At 37.2% G+C, this 19,054-nt stretch overlaps 1 protein-coding gene across 1 annotated transcript in view; it reads left to right on the top strand.

Moving 5' to 3' along the window:
• ERICH2 (glutamate rich 2) overlaps window positions 1–19,054 on the top strand; it is a 132,008-nt gene that overhangs the window by 19,665 nt on the left and 93,289 nt on the right. Inside the window, exon 3 of the mRNA XM_074236519.1 lies at window positions 11,661–11,694. Within this exon, the coding sequence (XP_074092620.1) occupies window positions 11,661–11,694 (34 nt within the window). The remainder of the gene's footprint in view (window positions 1–11,660; window positions 11,695–19,054) is intronic.

Genomic DNA, 19,054 nt, shown 5'->3' with positions numbered 1-19,054 from the left:
TTAAAATTTATTGATTATCTGAAAATTGTATAATATGAAAAACACTCTCTGCCCCATTTCCCAGAAAGGAAGGGGGGCATATAGCTCTGGGGGGTAATTAAATTTTTTTCTTAGTTTCTTGGGTTGCTATGGTCAAAAGAATTGGTCTTCAGGTGTCCAGCATATTGCCTTTTCATATTTTGTTACGTTGGTCTGGTACAAGGACTTGGAGATTTTCCAGCATGATAAAACTTGCCAAAGTTCCACTGATAAAGAACCCGAGATCTCCACTACACCATGATGAGGCATCAAAATTAGACTTTGTGGATAATATCAGAGATTCATATGATCAGAAACAGGATATGGTCTTGTGACCAAAGTGAGAGGGTACTCATGATCAATACATATACTATGTTGTGAGATAAATGATGCAAGTTTTTTCCATGTTTATTCCTATTAAATTTCATCTTATTAGATTCAGCTTTTTGAAATTTTATTTCAACAAATAGTTGTTACCTATTCCTTATACCTATCCTATCTATGTTCTTTGTAGCACAGACTCTGGGCTTTCTTTCTCAACTCTACCTAAACTGACAGTTTGGGTACCAGAGAGTAAATTATTACTTCTTCCATTAGTGTTCATATTTAGAGTAACCCTGAGAAGTTAGGGGTGATTTCTAACATCATTACTCATGGTCTCTAACTTATATGCTCCACATTGATTGTCAGATGATATTAGTTAGCCATCCAGAATTCAGTTTCTGAAACAAAAATTATTAGTATGATATAGTAAGAACACTTGGTACAAAAACATTCTTCCCATATGTTAAACATGACAGTACATGTATAACCTACATCACATTAGCTTCTGTCATGGGGAGAGGGGAGGGGAGGGAGTGAGAGAGAAATGTAGAACTCAAAAGCTAACAAAAAGATGAGTGCTGAAGACAATCTTTGTATGTAATTTTAAAAAATAAAATAATATTCAAAAAAGTAAAAGAAACAAAAAAAATTCTTCCCAAAAGTCTGGGGCACGGTCTCCCTCAAATATAAAAAGAAAGGGGAGAAAGAATTAATGCTTACAGTGCACATGTGGCAAAGGAGTAAGTCAGAGTTCTTAATTGGATTGGAATTCCTTTTCTCCCTTTATGGAGTCCTCATTAAGGTCCTCAGAGATGCCTGGACTCTGAAGGTTGAGGCCTTTGTAGGGTCCTTTGTAGGCTTTCCTTGAGATGTGTCCTCAAGTCCCCGTGTAGATGCTGCCATCAGCTACCACTGTTTTGGAGTCATTCTGACCATCACTACTGGGAAGTTCAAATCTTCTGGCCTTTCCAAGGTCTTGGTGTTTCCTTATTTTCATAAAGGGAAGGAGGAGACAAATACTTTTTTCTTCCCTCTTTCTCCAGGTATTTCTCTCTTGCAGAGAAGGAAAGAGAAGGGAATAAGCTTTCTTTCTTCTTCTTCTTCTTCTTCTTCTTCTTCTTCTTCTTCTTCTTCTTCTTCTTCTTCTTCTTCTTTTTGGCTTTTGCAAGGCAATGGGGTTAAAGTGACTTGCCCTGGTCACACAGCTAAGTTATTATTAAGTGTCTGAGGTCGAATTTGAACTTGGTCCTCTTGACTCCAGGGCTGGTGTTCTATCCACTGCTCCACCTAGTTGCCCCAGCATAAACATTTCTTAAACATTTACTGTGTGCCATGAACTTTGACCCTCACAAACATCCTGGGATGTAGGTGCCGTTAATATTTTCATTTTGAAGTTGAGCATCAAAGTGGATACTGTGCTCTTTGAGCAAAGAAGCAATGCAATAGCTCAAAAGGAATGTGAAATGTGAAACTTTAGAGGCATCTCCCTTTCAGATGATCATGTGGATTATTTGGGTCTGACCTGTGGTAGAATATTCTGAGCTCCACCACAGTCAGACACATTACTCCCTGACCTCAACATAATGTCATTTTGGTCTTCATCACGATTGAAAGACAACAACCTCAGATGATAAAACAGAGATACACAGAAATTAAGTGACTAGTCCAGGGTCACATAGCTAGTATCTGAGAGTGGAATTGAATTCAGGTCCTCCTGAGTCCAGCTCCAGTGCTCTATCTACTGTGACACCTAGCTGCCCCAATTGGTATTATATTCTGATGACAATAATGCTCCAATTATAATGGCCTTTATTGATCTTCACTCATATAGTCTCTACCATACTTTTTCCTTTTGGTTTCTGGGTTTCCTCAAAATGCGGTGCTACACACATACCAATTTTACACATACAGTTCCTTTTATTTTTAATTTCTTTTCTTTTTTTCTTATCTTTTTTTAATTTTTTAAATTTATTTTATATTCTCATTTTGTACAAATGTTTTTCTTTACATTAATAAAATATACTTGTTTACAAGTAAACAAAATACCCCTTCCCCCATGAATATAGATAGACTTGCTTGGGCAAAAAAGTAAAGGGGAGAGAAAAAAATTAAAATAAAAAAATAATAGTAATAATTGTAGGTATGGCCAGGTGGCACAATGGACAAAGCACCAGCCCTGGAGCCACTAGCACCCGAGTCCATATCCAGCCTCATAAACCCAATAATCACCCAGCCATGTGACATGCAAGCCACCCAATCCCCACTGCCCTGCAAAAACCAAAAAGAAGAAAAAAAAGACCCAAAATAAAATAAAATATTAATAATAGTAGGAGTGGCTGGGTGGTAGACAGAGCATTGGCCCTTGAGCCAGGAGCACCTGGGTCCAAATCCGGCCCCAGACAACCAATGATCACCCTGCTATATGGCCCCAGGCAGGCCACCCAGCCCCACTTGCCCTGCACCCTCCCCCAAATAATAATAACAAAAAATGTGTTTCAGTCTTTGTTCCAACACCATCAACTCTGTCGTGAGTGGATCACATTCTTTATGATAAGTCCATCACAAAAGTTACTTCCATATTTTTCCAATGTTGCCATTGCTGATTGCAACTCCCTCCTTTCTTATTTCTCCACTATCATGTACTATATTTTCTCTCTCCTTTCATTCTGACTCTGCTGTAGGGTTGCTGAGTGGCACAGCAAACAGATCCCTGGTCCTGGGGCCAAGAAGCCCTGAGCTCCCATACCACCCCTTCAGCCCAGAATCCACGTGGCCCTATGGTCCTGGGCAGGGCATCCAATCCCAGCCCCTTGCAAGAAGTAAAAGAGAAAATGTGTTATATCTGACCACTTTCCCCCCATGGTCCATCCGCTCCTCCTTTATTCACATGCCCACCCCTTCCCCCTGCTCCCCCCTCCTTCTTACTCCAGTTGTCTATACCCTATTGAGTATATTTGCTGTTTCCTCTCCTAGCCATCTCTGATTAGAGCAAAGGTTCCCTCATTCCCCCTTGCCTCCCCCCTTCCATATCATTGCAATAGCTCATTGTAATAAAAAAAAATTTTATGTGAAATATCTTGGACTATTCCCCCTCTCCTTTTTTCTTTCTCCCATTCCATTTCCCTTTTTTTCTATTGACTCCATTTTTACACATTTTATCTTCGAATTCAGCTTTCTCCTGTGCTTCAACTATAAAAGCTCCCTCTACCTGCTCTATTAACTGAGAAGGTTCATATGAGTATTATCAGTGTCATTTTTCTATCCAGGAATACATTTAGTTCATCCTCATTAAGTCCGTCATATTTCCCCCCTCTCCTCCAATCTCCATGCTTCACCTGAGTCCTGTATCCGAAGATCAAACCTTCTGTTCAACTCTGGTCATTCCAAAAGGAACCTTTGAAATTTCCCTGGTTCATTGAAAGCCCATCTTTTTCCCTGGAAGAGGACATTCAGCCTTGCTGGGTAGTTCATTCTTGGCTGCATTCTAAGCTATTTTGCCTTCCGGTATATTGTATTCCAAGCCCTACGAGCTTCCAATGTAGCTGCTGCTAAGTCCTGTGTGATCCTGACTGCCACTCCACGATATTTGAACTGTGTCCTTCTGCTGCTTGTAATATTTTCTCTTTGACTTGGGAGTTCTGGAACTTGGCTATAATATTCCTGGGGGCTGGTTTTTTGGGATCTCTTTCTCGGGGGGATCGGTAGATTCTCTCCATTTCTATTTTGCCCTCTGCTTCTAGAATATCAGGGCAATTTTCCTGTAGTAATTCTTTGAAAATGATGTCAAGGCTCTTTTCCTGATCATGACTTTCAGGTATTCCAATGATTTTCAAATTATCTTTCCTAAGTCTGTTTTCCATATCAGTTGTTTTTTCAATGAGATGTTTCACATTTTCTTCTAATTTTTCATTTTTTTTGGTTTTGAAGTATTGATTCTTGATTTCTGTTAAATTCATCAATCTCCCTGAATTCTATTCTTTGTCTGAAGGATTTATTCTCCTCAGAGAGTTTTCTTATCTCTTTTTCCATCTGGCCAATTTTGCTTTTTAAAGCATTCTTCTCCTCAATAACTTTTTGAAATGTTTTATCCATTTGACCTAAGCTGTTTTTTAGCATGCTATTTTCTTCAGCATTTTTTTGGATTTCTTTGACTAAGCTGCTGACTTCATTTTCATGTTTTTCCTGCATCTCTCTCCTTTCTTTTCCCAGTTTTTCTTCCAACTCCCTCATTTGATTTTCAAAGTCTTTTTTGAGCTCTATAATAGCCTGAGCCCAATTTCTGTTTTTCTTAGAGTCTTTAGATGCAGGAGCTTGTGCTTCCTCATCTTCAGACTGAGTATTTTGATCCTTCTTGGGCTCATTTGCAAAATATTTCTCAATGGTCTTCCTCTTGTTTCTTTGTTCATTTTCCCAGCCTAAGCCTGTTTTTGGGGGGGTGCTTCCTGAGCTTTTGGGACACTCCCACAAGGGTCTCAGTGTGTGAGGCTCTGTCCTCCCTCCTGGTCTGTGAATGACCATAAGAGCCTCCCTCTGCCACGGGGCTGAGGTGGGGGGGCCTGCTGTTCTATGGGGGGGGGCCTAGACTGTGATCAGGATCTGAATGTGCTCAGAGCCCCAGAGTCCTGCTCCAGGGTCAGAGGACAGAGCTCTGCAGTCTCTCTTCACTCCCCTCCCTCAGCTCAATGGGCTCATGCCCTGGGGGCTCCTGCTTTCTGTTTCCAGGTCTAGGCTGTGGAAAGACCAGGCTGCTGGCTGTGTGCCCTGAGGGCTGGGCTCCACGTGCTCACCCAGGCAGAGGTCCCCCGCTGTTCCCCCACTCCATGCTGGTGCTCCCCAGGGTGCAGCCCAGGAGACTCCCCCGCTGCTGTGAGCTGCGGCCCCAGCGCCCTGGGGCTGCCTCCAGGAGGCTGAAGTTCCTTGGCTCTGGCGGGCCACCCCTCCGGCAGGCTGCCCCTCCGGCCCCGGGGGAGCAGAGCCTCTCTGCTCTTTTCCAGTTTACCTTGGGTAGGAGAACTGCCTCACTGGGTCCCTTTGTGGGTTCTGTCTCTCAAAAGTTTAGTTAAAGTCCTTAGTTTATGAGTTTTTATCAGAGAGCTCCTAAGACTGGATCCCTTCATGTCACCATCTTGGCTCCGCCCATACAGTTCCTTTTGAGAGAGCTATATCATAGTCAAAGCCAGGTTGTAGCTGTGGGTTTCATTCCATTAAATCTCAATGATATATATGAGTTCAGACTTGTCTCCTTGTTTTAAGATCTTCAAGGGAAGACCCTCATTTTTTTTTCAATTTTGGATTATTGAAAATCTGTTATTAACTGTCTAAAATCCATCTCTCATACTGATCAAATTACTCTTCTATTGAAAAACCTTCCATGATTTCCTGTTACTTATAGCACTGTTGTTTAACTCAGATAGAAATAGTGTCACTTAACCATACATAAGTTGCCGGGTTTTTATTTACAACGCCGGCTTCTTTATGCTAGTCCGTCCTCTTACTCACCAGTCCAACGCGTGATGAGTCTTCGGGGTACCTCCGGCCCCCACTCTTTGATGGGGGAAGAACCAGACAGAGCGCCTGAGGTGGATAATCAGTCTTTATTCTTCTGTGATCACATTCCCGCTCTCCCCCACCTCTCAGCAGACCCTTTTATCCCCTCTGTCCTCCCTCCCATGAACTCTTACCCAATGAGGGGCCGAGTTCTGTAACATTCCCTTATAAGGTGATTATGTTTCCCCTTCTAAGCGACCGCCAAGCCTCTTCCCCCGCCCCCAACAATAAGTATTCATGTTAGCTGAATGAATGACTTAGAATATTAACATTATCTATGTTCTATTACATTTTGTTATATTCTGTTAAATAATTTATATTTATATAAATTATTATTACATATTTTATATTTTTAAATATATTGTACTTTGTTATTTATATTTAATATATATTATAATATTACATTTTGTTAATTATTTCCAAATTACATTTGAATCTGGTTCTGAGAGCAATGGGGGCTTGACTTCTTGGACCTACAGAAAACATGCAAATTCCTATCTTTGGCCTTTGAAACACTCACAACCTGACTACAGTCTAGGGTATAGCCTTATATATTTTACAGTAGTTAAGGAGGCCTGGAATTAGGAGGACCTGAGTTCAAATTTGGCCTGAGACACTTGCTAGATGTGTGACCTGGGAAAATGATTTTAACCTCTCTTTGCCTCTATTTCATTAACTGTTAAAATGGGAATAACAACACCCACATCCCAGGGCTGTTATGAAGATCAAATGAGACAGTATCTGAAAAATGTTACTATATATTATAATTATAATAATTGCTTATTCCCTTCCCTTTCCACCTTCTCAGACTATTTTCCTTTACACATTTTATATTCCAGTCAAACTGAGATTTTCCTTACTCCCAGTTCTTTTTCTGCCCTCTCCCATTTTTCTATTTGGCTCTGCTGGCCCCAAGCTTGATTCCTACCTGTTTTCTATTAAAATCCTTTCCTTTCTTAAACATCCTTGTCAGCAGTCTCTTTAATGAAACCTTCCTTAACTTTGCACACTGCAGTTGCCATATCAGCCAAGAGTAATAATGATTTAGGTTTTTCATAGTATTTTGCTTCTTAGATCCTTCCTTTGTGTCTTATCATTCTATCCTTTATATCACTGAGACATTACTATATGTGGATCTTTGCCCTTTTTAAATAGTAAGCCCCTTCAGACCAGGTTGTATGAGATAAGTTTTATGGAATAGGTGTATTCAGTATCTACTACTATACCTTGAAGGCAGGTATTTATAAATTTTGGTTGAACAAAGCATAACTTCAGTGATGTTCTCCATGACATTAACTGGAATTTTTAATGGCAGAAATGACTTTCACAATTCATGACTTCCTTGTACATTGTGAAATTCTTTTCATGTTCTTGTTTTGCTTCTCAAACTATTTAAACAACCTCAAGCCTAGAAGCAGGGTCTATCGATGCCATCTCCCATCCAATATAAAAATATCTTGACTAAGTTTAATTATATGTACCATTAATCTAAAGTATCTGTCCCTGGATGAAAGTGAAAATCAACCCTAATCCTAAATTAGAATTAACCCCAAAGCAAAATACAGAGGAACCCATTGTCAATGATTGCTTTAAAAATGAAGTTGTAGTTCAAAAAAACTTACCTGGGAAATTGCTGTGAAGAGTAACCTTCTTGAAAAAATACTTCAGGGCAGCTAGGTAGTGCAGTGGATAGAGCACTGGCCCTGGAGTCAAGAGGAACTGAATTCAAATCTGACCTCAGACAGTTAATAATTGCCTAGCTGTGTGACCTTGGGCAAGTCACTTAATCTCATTGCCTTAAATAAATAAAAAAAATTTTAAAATACTGGAAAATTTCTTTGAGGGTTCCTTACTTCATCATTGTAGTATGTAATAAAATTTTAAGAGATTTAACTTCATGTTGATATAGTGAAATAACAGAAATTCAATTTAGTTACTTTTTGTTATGTTATCAACTCTATTTCCAAATCAGTGATTGTATGGTAATCTAAGTGTTCCTACTTTAGAAGGAAATTAAAAGTCATGAATAAGATTTAGAAGCCCAAAGGTGATTTATTAAAGGAATCAGCTGGAAACAGGAGTGAGATGCTATAGGACTCTAAGCTGACATCCTGATTGTAGCAGAACCAAAAATGTTTTCTCTTCTTTCCTTTTTCCTTAAAACGTTCCATCTCTGCCATGTTATACATTCTAGTTCTAGGATGATGATTAATTGAGAGCAAAATATTACCTATAATTATCTATACCTCCTGTTTCTACACTTTGGGATCTCTGAGCATGTTTCCTCATTTATTCAAGGTTAACTAGGAAAGGGAATTTGGTCTCTTTAAACAGGAAGTCAATTGCTATGTAGCCATCTAAGTCCCATATTTAAAGAACTTAACATTGAGAAAAGGAGGAGAGAACATCTCAGTTGATATTAGTATAAAAGCAAGAATCAGCACTAATGGAACATGTGACAATTATCTGGAAATAGTAGAGAATGGCCTTGTGTTATTTTTTCAGATGGGAGATCAAAGGTTTCAAAAATCACATTGTTTATGAAGGGTTTTTTCCCACCTTTGGAGTCTTTGTGTGAAATACTAACTTTGATTACATAGGACAGGGGAGAATAAGCTTCCAGTATATTAAAAAAATCCATCAAAGCTTTATTTAATTTTTAAAATCAATTTATTTTCCCAATTACATGCAAAGATAGTTTTCAACATTCATTTTCTGTAAGGCTTTAAGTTCCACACTTTTCTTCCTTTCTCCTTTCCCTTCCCCCTCCCTTTGTCATGGAATAATATAATATAGGTTATACATGAATGACTATATAAAATATATTTCTGCATTAATCATATTGTGAAAGAAGAATCAGAACAAAAGGAAAAAATCATGAAAGGTAAAAACATAAAACAAATTTTAAAAACTGGAAATAGTATTGTCTTTTTTTTTAAGTCTTTAGTCTCCATTCAGACTCCATAGTTGCTTCTCTGGATGTGGATGGTATTTTACATCACAAGTCCTTTAGATTTATCTTTGATCATTGTGCTGCTGAGAGCAAGTCTATCACAAATGATAAGCACACAATGTTGCTATTAATGTTACAATGTTCTTCTGGTTCTGCTCACTTCAATCAGCAGCAGTTCATGCAAGTCTTTCTGGGCTTTTTCTGAAGTCTGACTGCTGATGATTTGTTATAGAACAATACTACTCCATCACATTCATATAATCATAATTGTTCAGGCATTCCCCAATTGATAGGCATTATTCTTAATTTTCAATTCTTTGCTATTCCAAAAAGAGTTGCTATAAATATTTTTGTACACATGGATTTTTTTCCCTTTTTTTATGATCTTTTTTGGTTACAGACCTAGTAGTGGTATTGTGGAATCAAAGAGTAAGCACAGTTTTATTGCCCTTTGGATGTACTTTCAGATTGCTCTTCAAAAAGTTTGATCAGTTCACAACTCCATCAGCAGTACATTAGTGTCACAGTTTTCCCACATTCTATCCAACATTGATCCTTTTTAGTCATAATGATATTTGATAGGTGTGAGGTGGTACCTCAGAGTTGCATTTCTCTAATTAATAATGATTTAGAGCATTTTTCATATACCTATAGATAGCTTTAGTTTCTGATAATTACCTGTTTATATCATTTGATAACAATTGTGGCAAAGTCTCATTAGTAATATCATTGCTTGCCCTTTATTTTAATAGAGAATCAATGACATCAGGAGTAATGACCTGTGCATGAATCAGATTTAAGTGAGTCAGAGTTGCACAAAGTCATCAGACTCACTCTCTCTTCCTGTGTCATTGAAGTCCAGTGGTAAGTCTTTTAAAGACTGGATGACTGGCTGTAGTCCTCAGTGTAGTGGATGACCTTGATGTCTGATGTCTGACCAAACTTTAAGCACTTCATAGATCCGTCATGGCTGTCTGGAACAAATAGTTCTCATCTGCCCATTCTGCCAGAGGAAGTCTTCTTGGGGGTAGACATTCTGCTAATTCATCAGTGGGTTTGAGGTCTGTCAGTTACCCTCAACCTGGTTTGGCTCAGGGTATGACTCTGCCTATGCTACAGCTTCTTGGAGCCACAGGGGAGAGTTAGGTGGACACCAAAAGTGGAAACACAGCCCTGAAAAGGGCTTGGCAAGCCCTCATACCAGAGTGGTACTAATCCTCTGAACATTCCATATATCCTATTTATTTATTAGTTATTAATATAGTTATATAAACTTGTGTATGTATGATCTTTAGCAAGCAATATTAATTCATTTACTTTCTCCAGAGTGAGAAAGAATAGTACTTGGTGATGCAAAATTCTATAAGGCAAAATAATATCTTTTTACACATAAGAAAGGGGCATAAAGTTATTTTTATTTAGTCATTTTCAGTCATGTTTGACTCTTCATGACTCCATCTGGAGTTTTCTTGGAAAAGATGCTGGAATGGTTTGCTATTTCCTTCTCCAGCTCATTTTATAGACGAGAAAACTGAGGCAAACATGGTTAAGTTTGAGCTCAAGTCCTCCTGATTCCCAGCACTCTATCCACTTCACTATCTAGTTTCCTCAGGAATCAAATTATAGAGCTCAAATATTATAGAAAATATTTGTAGTAGTGAAAGATTTATAGATCTGTCACAATGGAACAGGAATAAGATCTCTAGTTTTTACCACCCAGTATCTTACCCAGGTTGTGATAAAAATAACAGATAAGTCTGTAATTCATCTTAGTTTAAATATTTATATAAAGATCTGTCAGCAGTAAACTTTCAGTTATTCAGCTAATTCAAATCCTTAATGAATCATGATATCCAATGACAACTAAGCAGTTATCATGAGTAAGAAAAACAAACAATTTCCAGGAGATGCCTTGGGGACAGTGAACATTTACTCTAATCTCCACAATAAAATAGTTTGATAACTGACATAATGCTAGAGCATTACAAGGTAATAAAATAGACCCCCCCCAATTCAAATGTGCTCATTATATTGAACTTCCCAGTTTTTGAAAGTAAGAGAACAAATTATCATAGTGCATCAGTGATGAGAATTTCCACACTGAGTTTTAGAAATGCCAGTGAAATGCTAAGTCAAGACAATGCAATCAATATATTCTTATTTTTTATCTGTCTTAGTAATTTATATTGCAGTTAAAATATTCTATATCACTTTTGTATGAGAAACTGTCTTTATAAAGTTTATTATCCTCATTTCAAGTATTTTGTGATCATATATCTATTATTAAAAAAAGAGTTCTACCCATTTTCAACTACTTTATAATGTAAATGTCTATTCATGTATCCATTCTATTTTATATAACTCACATATTTGTTTTGCATAGTACTTGTAAATTTACCTAAAGGACTTTGTTTCATCTTTTTCCTCTATTTAAATGCTTGATATAATTTTTTTATCTTTTTAAGAATATGTGACATTTTCTCTTAAATACTAAGATGTTGAATGTTCAGTATAGATTCCATATAAAAAAGACCATTTCCATTGTCCATTTTGCATCATCAAATATTTGTTCTATAAGTGCTTATTATCAGAGACATCAGTTTATATTTTCTTTGTTGCATAGCTACTTAGAAAATGTATTGTGAATTTTTTTGCAAGTAAAGTTAGGTATTTTATAGTGTTTAGAAAGTTTTATTTTTTGACATACATTTACTGGTTCTCATTAACTGCACTTTGCATAATTGAATTATATACATTAACATTATGGTTAGCTACCAAATGGTGGTTTATTAATGAACTTTCTAAAAATTTTTTTCAGGCTCCAAGAATGCTGGAAGTAATTGGCCCTGAAGGTATTTTGAATATGTTTCTATTTTGTCTTGAATGAAAAAGATTGAATTGTTTAGAAACATTTGAATGATTTAATGTTTAAACTTATATAACTATATTTTCAATTCATTCATTTTCTCCAACTGAAGTACTTCTCTGATGTCTTATTGCTAGTATGGAGGTGACCATGGGTTCTCAAAGGCTTATGCTAGCATTCATTCACTCATTCCATAAACAATTAGGAAATGCATGTGGTAGATGCTAGAGATGCAAGGACAAAAATGAACAGATCTCAACAGTTTATTATATTCTATTAGCAGAGTATAATATCCTGTTTGCTACTACCAAGATGAGGACCAAGCCATAGACTAGACTGTGTTATTGTCTGAGGACCAACCTAGGAAAGTAAAAGGAGATTGATTACTAGGATCACTAGGGTGATTTTTTTGTTAGCAACTCTCAGAAACTATATACTAAGTTGCAGGGGGCTTTCTAAAGGGTCAATAGAGAAAGTACCCCCTGACAAAATTATGGCTTCTTGAAGTGTTAAAATAAGTTACAACTTATATCATCTTATATTGTACATTATAATTATATTCTGTTATATTATAAATGTTATTCAATAGTATACACTTTTTTCATAATTTAACATTATTAACCTATTTTTTAAAATCACCTACACTTACTTCCACTTTTAAACCAAATCTTTGTTTTTCTAGAAATAATAATAATAGTGAAAGGACAGGTTTTTCCCCTTCTCTATTAATGGATATAGTCATACATTGAAGAGATTTTAATGAGTAAATAAAGTGAATGCATTTATAACCTTATCCCTCAATGAAGTAAAAATGCTTCTCCAATTAGGTCAAGGAACTAATAGCAGAACTGACTAAGTAGATTTGATTTGAAATGGATACTTTGAAAGTTCAAGGCAGTTGTGGAAGAGACTCCTGAGTCTATATATCAAGATGCCTCAAAGAGGGGAAAAGATTTTCTCTTCCCCATCCCCACCATCCATCTCATGAGTACTGGACCAAAAGGAGAGAGATACTACATTTATCAGGGAACAGAGACAGCACTCCTGATAGATTACAGAAAGACAGTCATCTAAGAATGAAAATAGATTCAAGAAGTGTGATTGCTGGCAGCCAGGAGTCACACTGGGGAACAGAGCTGACCCTGGGAATACAATATAAGGATTCTACAAAGAGAAAAAGAACTTGTGGGTCATGTGGTTGTAGGAGTTGCCTTTACCACCTATATATCCTATATATCCTGCCTTGATACTCACTTTGATGCAATTCTTTCCATGGATGCTATGTGTATTTGTGGAAGTGTGGCCAAGGAAGGGTGGGATGGAGTGGGTGGGGAGGGGATGTTTTATAGATACTCTTTATACAACGACATCTTAGTAAACACTAATTGTGTCTATTGACTGATTGCTAATGGGAAGTACATTTGAAAGGACTTATGAGCTTTAATGGTAAGAATACAGCCCCACAGGATACCCCTAGAACCTAAGGTAGCAACTACCCTCTAGGGGGCTCAACTTGCAAATGTAAATTGGGGGAAGTAACCCACAGAATGTTTTTTGTTCAGGATTAATGAGGGTTTATGGCTAAAGATTCTTCCAGGGGTAACCTTGCTTGTGAAATTATTAGTTTTTCATTTTTCCAGGCTAAAAGAAGCAGAATTATTATAGTATTATTATATGAAAGAATGATTAAAATAAAGCCATCAAATTTAGAAATAATGAAGTATAGACTGAATAGACCTTATGACAGGGATTCTTAATCTGGGGTCAATGAACTTGTTTTTGAAAATATTCTGATAACAATTTTCATTAAAATTGTTTTACTTTGACATTCCATATATTTTTGCTTAAAATAATTATTCCAAGAGATTTTGCCCATCAAATATGCCTAAGACAAAAAGTGTAATCTGTTTCGATAATTCTCTTTAAAGATAAAGAAATGGGGGCCCAGAGAGACTTTCTATAGGCCCTGTGACTGGTTGGTGGAGCTGGGGTTAGTATCTTTCCTCAAGCCATTGGTATTCTCACTATATCTCATTCTAAGTTCTTAAGAGTCCTTCAAGGTGTCCTAGTATTGCTTCTTCTGAACCCCTTGTAAGTGCTGCCCTGTGTAAGTTTTCCATAAAGTAGACTTTTTGACAAGCATACAATTGGCATTAGAACAATGACCAGCCCATTGAGGTTATGTTCTCCTTGGCAGTTTAGCTTGAGAAAGGACCTCAGTGTCTGTAAACTTCTCCTGTCAGGTGATCTTCAGAATCTTCCTAAGACAATTTAAATAGAAGGGATTCAATTTCCTGACATGGCATTGGTAGACTGTCCAGGTTTCACAGGCATGTAGCAATGAGGTCTGCACAATGGTGCTGTAGACCTTCAGTCTGGTAGTCAGTCTAATATCTCTTCTCTCTGACACTTTCTTTCGGAGCCTCTCAAATAGTGAGCTAGCTCTGGCAATGCTTGTGTCAACCTCATTGTCAATGTGTACCTCTCTGAAAAGGACACTGCCAAGGTAAGTGAACTTGTCCACAGTACTCAAAACTTCTGCTGCAAACAATAGTTCTGCCTATGGGTGATAATGGTGCTGGCTGATGGAGCACCTGGGTTTTCTTGGTGTTAATTGTTAAACCAAAATTAACACAAGTAGCAGAGAATTTCAGCTTCAGAGGCTGCATTGAGTGCCCAATTATCTGCAAACAGAAGATCTTGATGCACGAACACTCCTTCCATTATGATCTTGGCTTGTAGCCTTTTTAAGTTGAAGAATTTTCCATCAGTGCAGTAGTTGATCTTGATGCTGTGGTCGTCATCAGTGAAGGCATTTGATAACATGACTGAAAATATCATGCTCAAAAGCATGGGAGCAAGGACATATTCTCATTTCATTCCTTTGGGGACTGGGAAATCTTGAGAGCATTTTCCACCATCCAGACCCTGGGAAAGCATGATATCATGGCATTGACATACAATACTGATGAACCTCTCTGTGCAACCATATTTTAATATAATTTTCCATAAACCCTTAGGACTGACACTATCAGATCTACAGGGTCAGATCTACAAATGTTGTATATAGACCTCTATTCTGCTCCTCACATTTTTCCTGTACTTGGTACAGGAAGCAAACACCATATCGACTGTTCCTTGACCCTTCTGCCACACTGGCTCTCAGGGAGTCAACCATCTTTCAGGTGAAGGATCGATCTTTTGAGAAGGATTCTGGCAAGAATCTGACCAGCAATGACTAAAAGAGAAATACCCCTAAGATTGTCACAAGGCAACCTATTCCCTTTACTTTTATAAAGATGGACAATGGAGGCATCATTGAATTCCTGGGGCATAACCTCTTCATGCCATATAACCTGGAAAATTTCAGTACATTTTTTGGATGAAGCAATGGACCCCCCACCTTGTAGATATCAGCTGGAATAGAATCAGCACCAGGTGTTTTGCTACAGGAAAGGATTCAAAACTTTTTTGGTTGGAACTTCAGCTACCGAGGTATTGATTTCAACTTGAGGTAAATGGTCAATGGCTTCTGCATTGATTAATGATGGTCTGTTAAGAACACTATAGAAATGTGCAGCCCATCTCTCTAGGATCATGTCCCTATCATTAATCAGTATGGATCCATCAGTACTGAGCAGGTGAAATGCACCATAGGTCTTTGGCCCATAAATAGCCTTCAGGGTATCACAAAAGCACTTTGGATTGTTTCTATCTGCATAAAACTAAATTTCATCTGCCTTCTTACTGAGGCTAGAATTCTGTATCTATCTAAGCATGGGAAATACTGGTACAGGACCACTCAGCATGACATGTTCTCATCAGAGAAGGTGCTGTACCTATGAGCAAGGCAGAAAAAAGAAATAGTTGCTCTGCTGAAACTTGTTCCATATCCACATTCCCTATTAATATTCATCCTTTGGAAGTCTAGAAATCGACTTGGTTTAAGCACAACTGTTTTAAAATTATTCTTTTTCTGTTGCCTTAGAATCTTTTCTCCCTCTCCCTTTTCCCCACAAATTGTATATTTTCATATCTAGGGAAAAAATTGTGCACCTATTTAAAATTAGCCTCGTCTGAATAACCTTTTAGGTAACCTTTAGATTTATGCCCTTCTACATTTTTGCATTGCAGGATGATTAAATTCAAGAATTGGCGAATTGTCAGAACTTAGTCAATATCCTGAACTTAAAAAATAAAGCTTTTAAGTATACACAAAGGCAATTTACAGATGAGGAGATCAAAATGATCCATAATCATATGAAAAATTGCTCTAAATCATTACTTATTAGAGAAATACAAATTAAAGCATCTCTGAGGTATTACCTCACACCTCTCAGACTGCCCAATATGACCAGAAAGGACAATGATCATTGTTGGAAGGGTTGTGGGAAACCTTGAACACTATTACACTGTTGGTGGAACTGTGAACTCATCCAATCTTTCTGGAGAGCAGTCTGGAACTACGCCCAAAGATGTGCATACCCTTTGATCCAGCAATAGCACTATTGGTTTATACCCTGAAGAGATGATGAAAGAGGGTAAAAACATCACTTGTACAAAAATATTCATAGCAGCACTGTTTGTGGTGGCAAGGAATTGGAAATCAAGTAAATGTCCTTCAATTGGGGAATGGCTTAGCAAACTGTGGTATATGTATGCCATGGAACACTATTGTTCTATTAGAAACCAGAAGGGACAGAAATTCAGGGAAACCTGAAGGGATTTGCATGAACTGATGCTGAGCAAGAAGAGCAGAACCAGAAAAACATTGTACACTCTAACAGCAACATGGGGGTGATGATCAACCTTGATGGACTTGCTCATTCCATCAGTGCAACAATCAGGGACAGTTTTGGGCTGTCTGCAATGGAGAATGCCATCTCTATCCAGAGAAACAACTGTGGAGTTCGAACAAAGACCAAGCACTATTACCTTTAATTTAGGAAAAAACTGATATCTTATTGTCTGATCTTTCTATCTCTTATACTTTTATGTTTCTTCTTTAAGGATATGATTTCTCTCTCATCACATTCAATTTGGATCAATGTATACCATGGAAACAATGTCAAGACTGGCAAATTGCCTTCTGTGGGTGGTGAGGGAGGGAAATAAGATTGAGGGGAAAATTGTAAAGCTTACAACAAATAAAATATTTAAAAAATAAAATAAAGCTTTTTCTTTCTATTGGCCAATGTGTGTGTTTGTGTGTACGTGTGTGTGTGTGTGTGTGTGTGTGTGTGTGTGTGTGTGTGTGTGTATGACATTAAGAGGAGGATAACACTACCTCATAAAGTGATTTTTTTTTTCCCAGTTGGGCAACTACTGAATAAATCTTTGGGCAAGCCCTGCCTGCTAAATTGAAAAAGTGGTTTTTTCCACATTATTCAAGGACTCATAGTTGTGTGATCAGTAAGTTGTTTCAGTACCAATTCTCAGCACCAAACTGTCTAGTATTTCTTTCACTTAATATGGGGTGTGAATTCGGTATTTTCTCTCCCTTCTTTCCACTTTTATTTTTTCTTATCTTTTCTATATCCTGGTACTTCTCCCATCCATTTCCTCATCCCTTTTAGATTCTGTACCAAAAGACCAGTCATCTGAAGTCTTTGGTAGTTAGAGTGCTCTTTTCTTTGTTAATGACCCACTGATGGATCACATCCATTGCATGAGGTGTAATCTTTGGGTTTTCACCACTTTTTTGGTTATGTTTTATTTTGTTGCTTCTGGGTGTTGAAGGAGTGTTTTGCCTCCAAATATTTTTTTGTGGAAAGGGGATCAATTCTGTGTTCCTAATTATTCTTAAAGTCTATTATTCCAAAAATCTGAATGCAAGATTCCTGATGATTTGCTAGGATTGGAACAGATTAAAAAACCTCCCATCAAAAATTAATGTTTCACTCTTAACTAGTTAAATATACTGAAGATTGTGGTAAAATGTTTCTAGCTCGGATTTTGATTAGGTCTAATTCACTGAGAAAATAGAATTTCTAATTTTTAAGATAAGGTAGTTCCGTAGTTTCCTGAGTCTGTAAGGAAGTGACCTGGATTCTTGAAAATTCTGCCAGAAGAGTTGTGATAAGTTCTGGCAAGTTTTACAAGGCTGGAAAAACTTCTAGTGAAAACAACTGGCCACTAAAAGAAAAGAATTTTCTTTCACTTTATATAGGTCTTTTAGTATTTCAGTTTTTTAAAATTTTTTTTTTGCTGTAATATCCAGTATATATACTTTTATTGATATTATTTCTGGGACCTTAGAGTATAACTATTTGTGTGTGTGTGTGTGTGTGTGTGTGTGTGTGTGTGTGTGTGTGTGTGTTTTGCAAGACAGTGGGATTAAGTGACCCCTGATTTTTTTTGAAAAATTTTATTTTGAATTTTATAATTTCCCCCCAATCTTGCTTCCCTCCCCCACCCCACCTCCACAGAAGGCAGTTTGTTAGTCTTTACATTGTTTCCATGTTATACATTGATCTAAATTGAGAGTGTTGAGAGAGAAATCATATCCTTAAGAAGAAAAAAATAAAATAAAATATAAGAGATAGCAAGATTACATAATAACAGGTTTTTAAACAAAAATTAAAGGTAATAGTCTTTGTTTGAACTCCACAATTCTTTCTCTGGATACAGATGGTATTCTCCATTGCAGATACCCCCAAAATGAGTCTTATTGTTGCACTGATGGAATGAGCAAGTCCTTTAAGGTTGATCATCACTCCCATGTTGCTGTTAGGGTGTACACTGTTCTTCTGCCTCTCCTCATCTCACTCAGCATCAGTTAATGCAAATCCTTCCAGGCTTCCCTGAATTCCCATCCCTCCTGGTTTCTAATAGCACAGTAGTGTTCTATCACATACAAATACCACAATTTGTTTAGCCATTCCCCAATTGAAAAACATTCACTTAATTTCCAGTTCTTTGCCACCACAAACAGAACTGCTATGAATATTTTTGTACAAGTGATGTTTTTACCCTTTTTCATCATCTCTTCATGGTATAGACCCAGGAGTGTGACCCCTGCTTTTAAGAAATTCATCTGAAATATATTTTATTTCTCTCCCTTACTTTAAATTTCTCTCTCTATGGTCATACATGTTTTCAATGTTTCTGGGCAATTTTTTATAATGTAATAGAATATCTTATTTATTAAAAAAAGACTCTGGTTTTTCATGTTATTTTCCAGAATGATGATAGTTTGACTCACTTGTCAAGTTCTATCTTTAAGGGTCAGTTTTTACTTTTGTTTATAGAGACTTAATGTATTCTTCCAATTTTATTAGTTCAAATTCTTTCTGACATTTGTTCTTTCATTTGGAATTTTAAAAAACATTCATCTGTCATCCTTT

Source organism: Macrotis lagotis, chromosome 1, assembly GCF_037893015.1.
Source record: "Macrotis lagotis isolate mMagLag1 chromosome 1, bilby.v1.9.chrom.fasta, whole genome shotgun sequence".
Taxonomy (NCBI): Eukaryota; Metazoa; Chordata; class Mammalia; order Peramelemorphia; family Peramelidae; genus Macrotis; species Macrotis lagotis.
Note: the sequence above shows the minus strand (reverse complement) of the source record. Positions and strands in the feature narration are given on the sequence as shown.